Source organism: Antechinus flavipes, chromosome 5, assembly GCF_016432865.1.
Source record: "Antechinus flavipes isolate AdamAnt ecotype Samford, QLD, Australia chromosome 5, AdamAnt_v2, whole genome shotgun sequence".
Taxonomy (NCBI): domain Eukaryota; kingdom Metazoa; phylum Chordata; class Mammalia; order Dasyuromorphia; family Dasyuridae; genus Antechinus; species Antechinus flavipes.
The window spans coordinates 267,664,589-267,678,549 of record NC_067402.1 but is presented as its reverse complement, the minus strand read 5'-3'; the positions used below and the strand labels follow the sequence as shown (position 1 = coordinate 267,678,549).

The 13,961-nt window shown below is 33.3% G+C and overlaps 1 protein-coding gene across 3 annotated transcripts in view; it reads left to right on the top strand.

The window, feature by feature from the left end:
• CEP83 (centrosomal protein 83) overlaps nucleotides 1-13,961 on the top strand; it is a 109,534-nt gene that overhangs the window by 79,934 nt on the left and 15,639 nt on the right. For all 3 annotated transcript variants that reach the window (XM_052000496.1, XM_052000494.1, XM_052000495.1), the window contains one exon: nucleotides 10,071-10,185. In XM_052000496.1, the coding sequence (XP_051856456.1) occupies nucleotides 10,071-10,185 (115 nt within the window). The remainder of the gene's footprint in view (nucleotides 1-10,070; nucleotides 10,186-13,961) is intronic.

The window sequence follows — 13,961 nt, the reverse complement described above, 5'->3', positions numbered from 1 at the left end:
TATCTTTTCCTGTCACCTTAGCCACTCTGAGAGGTGTATAGTGGTATCTCAGAGTTGTCTTAATTTGCATTTCTCTGATCAATAATGATTTGGAACACCTTTTCATATGAATAGAAGTAGTTTTAATTTCATCATCTGAAAATTGTTCACATCCTTTGACTATTTATCAATTGGAGCCAATTGGGGAAAGTGGCTTGATTTCTTGTAACTATTAGAGTCAATTCTCTATATATTTTGGAAATGAGGCCTTTAGCAGAATCTTTAACTGTAAAGATGTTTTCCCAGTTTATTGCTTCTCTTCTAATCTTGTCTGCATTAGTTTTATTTGTATAAGAACTTTTTAACTTGATATAATCAAAATTTACTATTTTGTGATCAATAATGATCTCTAGTTCTTCTTTGGTCACATATTCCTTCCTCCTCCACAGATCTTAGAGATAAACTATCCTATATTCTTCTAATTTATTTAAAATCTCATTCTTTATGTCTAGATCATGAATCCATTTTGATCTTATCTTGGTGTATGGTGTTAAGTGTGGGTCAGTGCCTAGTTTCTACCATACCAGCAGTTTTGTCAAAGAGTGCATTCTTATCCCAAAAGTTGGGGTCTGGGTTTATCAAATAAATACATTGCTATAGTTATTGACTATTATGTCCTGTTAACCTAACCTCTTCCACTGATCAACTAGTCTATTTCTTAGCCAATACCAAATGGTTTTGGTGACCGCTGCTTTATAATATAGTTTTAGATCAAGTACAGCTAAGCCACCTTCATTTGATTTTTTTTTTTATTAGTTCCCTTGAAATTTTTGACCTTTTATTTTTCCAGATGAATTTTGTTGTTATTTTTTTCTAGATCATTAAAATAGTTTCTTGGGAGTCTGTTTGGTATAGCACTAAATAAATAGATTAGTGTAGGTACTATTGTCATCTTTATTATATCCACTCGACCTATCCAAGAGCACTTAATATTTTTCCAATTATTTAGATCTGACTTTATTTGTGGGGAAAGTGTTTTGTAGTTTTGCTCATATACTTCCTGGCTTTCCTTTGGCAGATAAATTCCCCAATATTTTATGCTATCAACAGTTATTTTAAATGGAATTTTTCTTTGTATCTCTTGCTATTGGATTTTGTTAGTGATGTATAAAAGTGCTGATGATTTATGTGGATTTATTTTGTATCCTGCAACTTTGCTAAAGGTATGGATTATTTCTTCTTCTTTTTCTTCTTCTTCTTCTTTTTTTTTTAGTTTTCCATGCATATATGTTTTTTTTAATAGCTTTTTATTTACAAATTATATGCACGGGTAATTTTACAGCATTGACAATTGCCAAACCTTTTGTTCCAATTTTTTCCCTCCTTCCCCCCCATCCCCTCCCGTAGATGGCAAGATGACCAATACATGTTAAATATATTAGAGGATAAATTAAATACAAAATAAGTATACATGTCCAAACCGTTATTTTGCTGTACAAAAAGAATTGGACTCCGAAATATTGTACAGTTAGTCTGTGAAGGAAATCAAAAATACAGGTGGGCAAAAATATAGGGATTGGGAATTCAATGTAATGGTTCTTAGTCATCTCCCAGAGTTCTTTTGCTGGGTGTAGCTGGTTCAGTTCATTACTGCTCCATTACAACTGATATGGTTCATCTCATTGCTGAAGACGGCCAGATCCATCAGAATTGATCATCATATAATATTGTTGTTGAAATATATAATGATCTCTTGGTCCTACTCATTTCACTCAGCATCAGTTCGTGTAAGTCTCTCCAAGCCTTTCTGAAATCATCCTGTTGGTCGTTTTTTACCGAACAATAATATTCCATATTATTGATATACCACAATTTATTCAGCCATTCTCCAATTGATGGGCATCTACTCAGTTTCTACTTTCTGGCCACTACAAAGAGGGCTGGGTGTGAATTATTTCTAATAGCTTTTTAATAGTATCTTGGGGGTTTTCTAAGTATAATATCATATCATCTGCAAAGAGTGATAATTTGGTTTCCTCATTACCTACTCTAATTCCTTTAATCTCTTTTTCATCTCTTATTGCTGAAGCTAGCATTTCTAACACAATATTGAATAATAATGGTGATAGTGGGCAACTTGTTTCACTCCTGATTTTATTGGGAATGGTTCCAGTTTATCACCATTATATATGATGCTTATTGGTGGTTTTAAATAGGTGCTATTGACTTTTTTAAGGAAAAATCTGTTTATTCCTATACTCTCTAGTGTTTTTTAATAGGAATGGGTATTGGATTTTATCAAATGCTTTTTCTGCATCTATTGAGATGATCATATAATTTTTATTAATTTGGTTATTGATATGGTCAATTATGTTAATAGTTTTCCTAATATTGGCCTATATTGGCTAATTCCTAGTATAAATCCTACTTGGTCATGGTGTATTATCCTGGGGATGATTTCGGTAATCTTTTTGCTAATATTAAGATTTTTGCATCAATGTTCATTAGGGAGATTGGTCTATAATTTTCTTTTTCTGTTTTTGTCCTACCTGGTTTAGGTATCAGTAACATGTCTGTGTAATAAAAGGAATTTGGTAGGACTTCATTCCCTATTTTTTCAAATAGTTTATATAGCATTGGAGTTAATTGTTCTTTAAATGTTTGGTAGAATTCACATGTAAATCCATCTGGTCCTGAGGATTTTGTCTTAGGGAGTTGATTAATAGCTTGTTCTAGTTCTTTTTCTAAAATGGGACTATTTAAACAATTTACTTCTTCCTCTGTTAATCTGGGTAACCTATATTTTTGAAGGTATTCATCCATTTCATTTAAGTTATCAAATTTATTGGCATAAATTTGGGCAAAGTAACTCCTAATTATTGCCCTAGTTTCCTCTTCATTAGTGGAAAGTTCTCCCTTTTCATTTTTAAGACTAACAATTTGATTTTCCTCTTTCCTTTTTCTAATAAAATTTACCAAGGGTTTATCTATTTTGTTGGTTTTTTCATAGAACTCTTAGTTTTATTTATTAATTCAATAGTTTTTTTTTTTACTTTCAGTTTTATTAATCTCTCCTTTTATTTTTAGAATTTCAAATTTAATGTTTGGGGGTTTTTAATTTGCTCTTTTTCTAGCTTTTTTAGTTGCAAGCGTAATTCATTGAATTTCACTATTTTATGCAAGTAGGCCTCTAGAGATATAAAATTTCCCCTTATTACCATTTTGGCTGTATCCCACACATTTTGGTATGTTGTCTCATTATTGTCATTCTCTTGGGTGAAATTATTAATTGTTTCTATGATTTGCTGTTTCATCCATTCATTCTTTAGGATGAGATAATTTAGTTTCTAATTACTTTTTAGTCTATTTTCTTCTGGCTTTTTATTGAATGTAATTTTTATTACATTGTGATCTGAAAAGGATGCATTTACTATTTCTGCCTTTCTGCATTTGAATTTGAGGTCTTTGTGTCCTAATATATGGTCAATTTTTGTACAGGTTCCGTGAACTGTCTTTCTGTCTTCATTTAGTTTTCGCCAAAGATCTATCATACCTAACTTTTCTAGTATTACTATTTACTTCTTTAACTTCTATCTTAATTATTTTATGGTTTGATTTATCTAGTTCTAGAATGTAAGGTTGAGATTTGCCACTATTATAGTTTTGCTTTCTATTTCTTCTTGTAGCTCTCTTAACTTCTCCTTTAGGAATTTAGATGCCACACCACTTGGTGCATATGTTTAATATTGCTATTGCTTCATTATCTATGCTGCCCTTTAACAAGATATCGTGCCCTTCCTTATCTCTTTTAATTAGATCAGTTTTTGCTTTTGCTTGATTTGAGATCAGGATGGCTATCCCTGCTTTTTTGACTTCACCTGAAGCATAGTAGATTCTGCTCCATCCTTTTACCTTTATTTACTCTGTGTGTAATTTCCCTGCTTCAAGTGTGTTTCCTGTAAACAACATATTCTAGGATTCTGGCTTTTAATCCAGTCTGCTATTTGCTTCCGTTTTATGGGGGAATTTATCCCATTCACATTTACAGTTAAAACTACTAATTCTGTGTTTCCTGTCATCTTGTTAACCCCAGATTATTCTTCTCTCTTTCTTTTCCCCTTTATCCTCCTCCCCAGTATTAACTTTATTAGCACCACTTTCCTCATGCAGCCTTCCCTCTTTAGCATCCCTCCCTCCCTTTTTTTAAACTTTTCCCTTTCAATTTCTGTATTCCTTACTATTTATCCTATCCTTTCCTTTTCACTTTCTCCCTTCCACTTTTCAATTAGGGTGGAGAAGTTTCTCTATAAACCGAATATGTCTAATATTTTTTCTTTGAGCCAATTCTGATGAGAGTAAGATTCACACTTTGTTCATTCCTCTTCCTCCTTTCCCTCAGATATAGCAGGTTTCCTTTGCCTCTTAGTGAGATATAGTTTCCTTCTTTTTACCTCCACTTTTCCCTTTTTCTGGTATAATTTCCTTTCCAACTCTAGATCCTTTTTTATATTATAACAGTAAACCAAATTATATGTGTTCTCTTTGTGTATATGCATAACAAAAATACAGTTCTCAAGAGTTATTTTTACCTTTTTATGCTTCTCTTGAGTCCTATATTTGGAGATCAAACTTTTGTTTTAGCTTTGTTTTTTTCATCAGAAATAAATGGAATTTACTTATTTCGTTGAATGTCCATCTTCTTCCTTGGAAGAAAATGCTCAGTTTGGCTGGGTAAGTTATTCTTGGCTGCATACCAGGTTCCTTTGCCTTTTGGAATATCACATTCCAGGCCCTTTGATCCTTTAAAGTGGAAACTGCTAGATCCTGAGTGATCCTTATTGTGGCTCCTTGGTATTTGAATTGTTTTTTTCTGTATGCTTGTAGTATTTGTTCCTTGGTCTGATAGTTCTGGAATTTAGCCACAATAGTTCTTGGAGTTTTAATTTTGGGGTCTCTTTCTGTAGGTGATTAGTGGATTCTTTCAATGTCTGTTTGTATGACGTCTGGGCAGTTCTTTTTGATGATTTCCTGAAAAATAGTGTCTGGGCTCTTTTTTTCATCATGTATTTCAGGGAGTCCAATAATCCTTAGATTGTCTCTCCTAAATCTGTTTTCCAGGTTGGTTGTTTTCCCCATTAGGTATTTTACATTTTTTCAACTTTTTTCAGGTTTTTTTTGGTTTTGCTTGACTGATTCTTGTTGCCTTATCATTGAGTCATTTGTTTCCATTTGTTCAATTCTGAATTTTAGTGTGTTATTTTCTTCATTTACTTTTTTTTTTTAATTTCTTTTTGTATTTGTCCAATTGAATTTTTGAGTGAGTTGTTTTGTTCTATGGGAATTTTTTTCCATTTCACAAATTCTATTTTTTCTTGGAATTGCTTTCTTTTTCCAGTTTATCAAATCTGTTTTTTAATGAGCTTATATGCTTTTTCCATTTCACTATGTCTATTTTGTCTTGCCTTTTCCAAACTCTCTTGCAAGGCTTTTATTTCCTTTCCCCATTTTGCTTCTAGCTCTCTTTAAAGATCCTTTTAAAGTTTTTCTAGGAGAGCCTTGTGTGATGGGGACCAGTTTATATCACCTTTTGAAGTTTCATCTGGAGACAATCTGCCTTTAGTCTCCTCAGGGTTTGAAATCTGTTCTTCTCTTTCTCCATAAAAGCTGTCAATTGTTAGAGTCCTCTTTACTTTTTTACTAATTTTTAAAAGTTAAGTTAAGGTCTGCCTTTAGAGCGGAAAAGGATTTCCAAGCAACAGCAACTGGTCTGGGTCAGTGCTGATTCACTCCTGGTGCTGGCTCTGCCACGGGGAGATGTCTGCCTGGTGTTTGTGGTTGGAGTCTACTCAGCCACCCTGAGACTGCACTGCTCTGGGACTCAGCTGTCTGCGCTGGCTTTTGTGCAGTTGCCCTGGGCCTCGATGTCTCTCTCCCGCTTCCAATTGAAACAGACCTTCTCTGGTCTGCTTCTTTCCGCAAACTCTCTGGCCTGTGGAGATCACACCACCACACTGAGACTCCTCTGCCCCAAGACTCTGCTCTGTACTGGTGTTTGTGGTCAGCTGTTTGTTCTTTGGTACCTCTCTCCCGTTTCTGATTGAAACAGATCTTTTTGGGGGATCTTTGAAATTATCTTCTGCTGATAATTTGTTGTTCTCCCAATATTTGTGGGTTCTGCCTGTCCAGAGCCAATTCAGGGGCCGGATTTTGTAATTATTTTAAAGGTTTTAAAGAAGTTCAAAGAGAACCGTGTGTCATCTCCACCATCTTGGTTCTGCCATTGATGTGTTTGTTAATGAATTCTTTGAGTTCAATTACTCAAATAGTTTTAGATACACTTAGTTACATTATCTTCTAGACCACATATCTTTATTTGGTACAAAGGACAGAATGAAAAACTGTCAGATGTCTTGATGACATTCTCTGTGGCTTCTCCCAGATATATCAGTATAATAATCCCATTTAAAAAAGTGATGTTTATTTGCCATGCTGACCTATTCCTGATGAAACCAAGCTGTGTAGTATCCTAATGTTCATTACTTCCTTTTTGTAAATGCTTATGAGTGAAACATTCCTGTATCAAAGGGTCAAATGTAAAAAGAAGTTAAAAAAAAAAAGGTCAAAATCTATGATGAGCAAGAGCATGAGGAGGATGAGTGAGGCAATGGAACAGAAACATTGCTTCAACTATAGAAAATTAGTGTTATTCAGCAAGTTCTTTTTCACTATATTGTTCTTCTGAAGAGAGAGGTGGGGGCCAAAGAGGAGGAAAAAGCACAAAGTGATAGGATTGAAAGAAATATAATATTAACCATCATAACTGTGAATGTGAATAGAATGAATTCATTCATGAAACAGAAGAAAATAAAAGAATGGGTTAGAAAGAAGAATCAGAATTCAACGCTATATTTTTTATGAGAAAGCCATTTGAAGTATAAATATTCGCTAGATATGTGTGGTGCATGGTTATAATCCAGTTACCAAAGGAAGGTGGAGGCTGATAATCAATTTCTCGAGCTTGATAGTTCTAAATTGGGAGTGAGCTTTGCTAGTTAGGTGTCTACACAAAGTTCAGCATAAATATGGTGAGCCCTTGGTGGGGGGGAGGAGAGAGTGAAGAGAGGGTGTTGAATAAGGCTGTGTAAGAAGGCATGAATTTGCTCAAGTCAGCTAAAATTAATTGAAATAAGTTTATCAAAGTTGTAAAAAGTAAATCTCTATACAATATCACCATTTTTTAATAGCACCATCAAAATCTAGCAGAAAAAAAATTGAAGAATTCCATTATGTACAACATACATAAAATACTTGGGAGTCTCTTTACTGAAGTCATGCATAGAAACTATATGAATACAGCTCTGTGACATCCTTCATAGAAACAAAGATAACCCAAAATAGTTGAAGAAATATTAATTGCCAATGTACCAAATGCATCAATTTAACTTATTAATTCATTTAGTTTAGTGCCATCCCAATCAAACTATCATATAATTATTTTTTAGAGAGTCAAATGTTCAGGTATCCTTAGAGATTTAAGTAATATGAATAAAACTTTAATGAACTTAAAGAATGGCAAAATACAAGACTCTTTTCCTAGGGGTTATAGTATAAACTTAATATAATGCACAAATTCAAGAAATGACTGGTAATAATAGCTAGAAATAATTACCCAGGAATTCAGAAATATGTTATTCTGGTCACTTATATTCAGATGGTAGTCTTAACTGTTAGTTCATTTGGCTGATAAATGCACTAATATGGTGAGTTCAGTCTTCCTGTGATCCAGAATGAGAATTATAAGGAGGGAACACTTGCTATATCCTTAAGGTCAATAAGTCATCAGGCAAAAAATAGTGCTTATCTGGTTACAAAAAGGATTAGATAATAAAATATACTCTCACTATTTAGTAGAAAAAGACTCATCATATGCACATACACTAAGTTCATAATGCATTCCTTTAGAACAAACATTTTCCCCAGAATCAGACACCATGATTGAGAACTTAATGTTTCCTTCTATAGAATGTATTATATGGGATTATATTTAGTAAGTTATTTCTAATCACAAGGATACAACATCTATATTAACATCCAACAAATGTTTACCCAAATTTTATTGACTTACATATCAAACACACCCAGGTGTTCCTTTGCATTGCAAACAATCATTTCTTAAAATTGGAAAATGTCACAACTTCAAGTTGTAAAGAAAGCTGTGAACAATGTTTTTGAAATATTATTTAAAATCTTAACTTCTTAATATATTTTTCCTCTATAAAAGCATCCGTTGTAGCCTTAGGGACCAGATTTTTCTCTCTGTACTGCTCAGTTTGTTTTGTGCAGTAATTTTCAATAATTCATTTAGATGTAAAATGAACATACTCTCTTTAAAAATCTAATGTGAAGCCAGTCAGCTCTTCCTCCTGCCTGTCAAGTTATACAGAAGGAGGTAGAATGTATAACTATAAATTGCTTTAGTCCACTGGTCTGTTGATGGGAAAGAAGACATTAGAAGGATTATAGCTGAGAGAAAGCAGAAGGCAAGACATTGACTTTACCTCCTGAGGGCAGGGAGTGGGGGCAGGATTTCTTTTTGGCTGCTTCTGGACTTAGAATCCTATAGGCTGTTTGCATCCCTGGCCTGAGTCCACTCATACTGGAATGCAATGGACTCATTTGCCTGGGTAAACACCAGTTTTTTAGTGACTTCTTTCCCTCTTGTCCATGGATTTCTAGCTGATTTTTGTGTATTTCAGGAATAAAAGAAGTTACTCTAGTTTTTCATTGGATTTCTTGATCATTTTGTTTGGTGCAAATTTCAGATTTTTGCCAGAGTAGGTGTTAGCCTGCCCTTGTTCGGGAAGTCAGTTTTGCTGAATACTAGTGTGGATGTCAGTGAGCTGCCTTTTTGTGAGTTTTTTTTTTTTTTTTTAAACCATCAGCTTATTTGAGCTTTTAGCACTTTTAGAAATAACCACAATTACTTAATGGATCCTTCATATCTTTTCAATTGTTTCTTTTAAGCCACCATTTTATTTAGCTTTTTTTTTCTTGGAGCAACTAGTATTGGTGGCAGGAATCCCTTTTCTCCAATGAGGTTCTACTATCTCTAGTACTGTCCCTCCTTATCTTTAAGACTCCTTTGCTGATTGGTTTATAGATCCCCACTTGATCTTAGAAAGATGAAATTTGGTCTCTGATGATAAGGTGTACTTAGTACTTAGTCCCCACCTCCTTTGACATTTCAAATATATAAGGGATTTGATTAGAGACAAAGAATCTGAGGTTTTATAACCTTTATTGAATATTTGAGAACTTAGGAGTTTTAGTTTAATAGAGAAAACACTGGACTTAGAAGGATTAAGTTAAAATTCTTGCTTCATCACATATTAGCTTTATGATGTTTGTTAAGTTCTTACTCAGGAAGAAGCTTTCTCATTTATAAAATGGGGGAAGTAACATTTATCCCATCAAGCGATTTTGAGAATCTCATAATATAAGTTTATATATGTGTGTGTGTGTAACACATACACACACATACACTGTGTAAATCTAAAGTGATAGTACATCTATATACATTACTGATTTAACTGAACATCATGAAATACTTAGAAAAGTGAAGATTAAAGAAGTAAAAAATATTGAATCTTGTAATCAAAATTATTTTGTGTAGAAAAGTGATGATTGAGGGATGACTCAATAATGAACTTCATTATTATGTCTTTGTTATACAAAGAATGTTGATAAAATAGAACACATAGTGTTTATTAACTGTTTAATCTGCAGGGATTTAGGATAGAGATTAATAGTTCACTATGAGTATCATTAAACCATGGCTTTGTGTGGTAATGAAATTTTTTGGATTCTCTTGAGCTTTAAAATGTAGACTCTTGGATCTTAGGACCTAGGTGAATTCACTTAGGTGACCTCCTAACATGGTATTGAGTGTGAAATTGTGCCAGAAACAAATGTAATAGGTTGTTAGGCAAAGCATAATCTCATTAACAGCTAGTGTGAGAGTATGTGTATGTGCTCTCATCCATAAAAAAAAAAAAAAAATAGTAATAATTTTACTTTCAAATTACCAACAGGTTGAAGAACTTAAACATTCAAACAAATTAGAAATCGCAGATATTAAACTGGAGGCAGCAAGAACTAAAAGTGAAGTAGAAAGAGAAAGAAACAAAATTCAAAGTCAAGTGGATGGTAAGTATTTCTTGTGATTTTTGCTGTTATTTATAGATGCTAAATGAAATTTCCAGCTTAATTAGCTTATAGACCTAAAACATTCAGATTGTCACTTTATTTTTATCTATACCAAAATTCAGTTTTGTAATGCTTCATATTGGTTTTTGTACTAAATTATAACATCCACTGTTTTGATTATAAATCTATTCTTTCTGTTGTTTTAAACTTATTTTGAGGCTATGGTCATATGACCTTTTTTTTTTTTCCTATCCTCACTATTCTATGATCTCTCTCTCTCTCTCTCTCTCTCTCTCTCTCTCTTTTTTTTCCCATGCAAAGAAAGGACTATGATAGAACTTTTAAGTGCTCCTGAATTTCTCTATAGTAAATGAGATGCTCGTTGGCCCCATTTATTGGCAAATATGATATATCAAATCAAATTTATTGAAATAAATGGCATTTTACTCAGTATCTATCCACCTCCATTAATTTTTTCTTCCCCTAAAGTCAAAAATCTTGACAGTTTAGATGTGGTGAGATTGCTGTGGGCTACCTTGTCCTCCAGGTTGTACTAGAGCTGGCTTAGAATAACTAGAGTCCTGTACTTATTTGAAAATCAGATTTTCTATTCAACTCTGGTCTTTTCATCATGAATGCTTGAAAGTTCTTTATTTCATTGAATATTCACCTTTTCCCCTGAAGGATTATACTCAGTTTTGCTGGGTAGGTGATTCTTAATTATAATCCTAGCTCCATTGCTCTGTGGAATATCATATTCCAAGCCCTTTAATGATGAGCAGCTAAATCTTGTATTATCCTAACTGTGATTTCACTACTTGAATTGTTTTTTTCTGGATGCTTGCAGTATTTTCTTCTTGACCTGAGAGTTCCAGAATTTGTCTATACTATTCCTGAGAGTTTTCTTTTCAGGTTTTTGATGGATTCTTTCAATTTCTATTTTACCCTCTGCTTCTAGATTAGAAGGACAGTTTTTCCTTAATAATTTCTTGAAAGATGATGTCTAGGTTCTTTTTTTCTGGTTCATGCTTTTCAGGTAAAGCAATAATTTTAAAATTATTTCTCCTGTATCTATTTTCCAAGTCAGTTGTTTTTTTCAGTGAGATATTTTACATTGTTTTGTATTTTTTTCATTCTTTTGATTATGTTATATTGTATCTTGATTTCTCATAAAGTCATTAGCTTCCATTTGTTTAATTCTAATTTTCTTTTTTTTTTTATGTCAACTCATTTTATTGATAATGAAAATAGAACATGGAGAAGGATATAACAGTAAAATAATTGTTAATGACAATCTATAACATCACATGTTTTTTTCTTTCTCTTCCCTTTCCATTTTTTTTACTTCAGTATTCCTATTCACATATACCACTACTTTATCTTTTTTTGCTTTTCTTCCTCTCTAGTTTTTTTTTTTTGTTTGTTTGTTTGTTTGTTTGCCTCTGGTCTCAGATATATTATAAGTTATCATAAATTACTAGTAGCATTCATCATTAAGAGATTGCTTGCCTTTATCTAAACTAAGATGTCTGTTTTCTGTTATTCTAAAACTTTGATGTGTTATTAAGTTCATTCATTTGTGTAGTCCCTCCCTTGGTATAAATGATGCAGTAATCAGTCTTATGCTTATAGATTTTTTTTTCCAGTTCTCTCTCTCTGTCTCTCTCCTATTAAAGCTTTTTATTTTCAAAACATGGACAGATAATTTTTCAATATTGACTCTTGCATAGCCTTGTGTTCCAAATTTTCTCTTTTCCCCCCCACTCTCTCCCCTAGATAGCAAATAATCTAATATATGTTATACATGTTAAAATATATGTTGAATCTAATATATGTAAACTATTTATGCAATTATCTTGCTGCATAAGAAAAATCAGATCAAAAAGGAAAGAAAATGAGTAAGAAAACAAAATGCAAGGGAAAAACAACAAAAAAAGTGAGAATGTTATATTGTGACAATATTAATTTTCAAGAATTATTTTCCTTAATGAGCTTGTGCACCTCCTTTCCCATTTGGCCAATTTTGTTTTTTAAAACATTTTTCCTCATTAGCTTTTTGCATTTCCTTTTATAATCACTCTCAATTCTCTTCCACATTTTTCTTCTGTCTTCTTAGTTGATTTTCAAGTTTCTTTTGAGTTCTTCCATGACCTGAGCCTAATTTTTTTTATTATTCTTAGAGGTTTTGTCTGTAGAAACTTTGACTTTGTTGCCTTTTACTGAGTATGTCTTGCTCTTCCTTGTCACCTTAGTAATTTTGTATGGTCAGAATCTTTTTTTGTTTTCTGTTCATTTCCTGGCCTTTTAAATTCTTTGTTAAAGTAGCTCTGTTTCCAGGGTGGGGGGGTGCACTGTCCCAAGCCATTTTCAGAGATCCTTCTAGGGACCTGACCACAAGCACTCTTTTCTGCCTTGGAATTGCGAGGGGGCAGGGTGGTAAAAGGGGGGATCCCTGCTGCACTGTAGCTTTAAGTTCTATTGTGTTTAAAGCAACAGAGTCCTTCCTCAGTGCTAATAAAGAGACCTTTTATGAGCTGAGGCTTCCAGAAGCCACCAATGCTGATTTGTTGGTTTCCCAAGGCTCTCACCCTAATCACAGAAATGTTTCCTGCTGCCCTTCCAAATTGTGTTTAGTCTCTGGACTGAGAGGTCTGCTGATTCAGAGGCCTCAAAGCCTGTTGGCTGATGCTGGGGCCATGTGGCCTGACCAGGACTATGCTCTGGACTCCCACCCTGGTACCACAGACCTTTCCTGCTGACCTTCTAAATGGTTTTTGGCTGGAAAATGTTGCTCCAGTTTTTTGTGTGTTCTGATGCTCTAAAATTTGTGTAGAGCCATTATTTAAAGGAAGTTGGAACAGATTTGGGGAGAGCTCTGCAACTTCCTGCTTTACTCTGCCATCTTGGCTCTGCCTGTTTGCTGTGGCAGTTAAAAGTACAATTTATCTTGGGTGCTACGTTTGATTAGAGAATAATCTCCCATTTTAGCTTGAGGATTATATTCATCTTCCCAGGGTACTTTAGACCTTGTCTAAAGTGTTGCTCTGCATTAATTCGAATACAACCATCATGAACAATGGTAACCTAACTGGCTTGGGTGCATAGTTTTTTTTTAATCTCTTAAGTTAATAAGTTGTCTCTATGTTAATATCTCACTAATATTAATCTCTAATGATAAGGTAATAACTTTTAAGTTTTCTCAGGATTCTTTTTTCAGTCCTGTCTTGTTCACTTTTGTGATGATGATATTATCATGCTTTTATTTTTCCACTTGTGAAGTAGAATATGTCTTTAGAAAACTAAAGATTAAGTAATAGAATAAGTATCTGGGAAGAGAATGGAATTCAGTGAGCCAGTGTTACTTATTTTCTCTCATCATAGAGTCATTAGGCAAGAAATGGGTCTTTTTTTATGAAATCTGATGAAAATTTACTCCTTATCTTTTGTCTTGCAGTTTGGGTCTTTATGGGTGAAATTATTTTGTAACAAAAGTTCTTTTCATAATAAAAATCCCCTTAATAAAACTTTGAAGATGAAGGTGAAAGATAGGTTTTTGTTTTTGGTTTTAACATTTAACACAGATTAATTCCTAAGATTTTTTTCTCCTTGAATTTTCTTATGCTTTGGAGAATTTGTTGGTACTTTAAAGAGCTTATTGAAATTGAAATTATATGTTCAGAAAGATACTTTTCACTGTTAGTTTGCAAAGTTGTATTTTTTTTTAACCAACATCTATGAATGCCTGTTAAGCCCAATTTTTAAATTAATGGTAATGA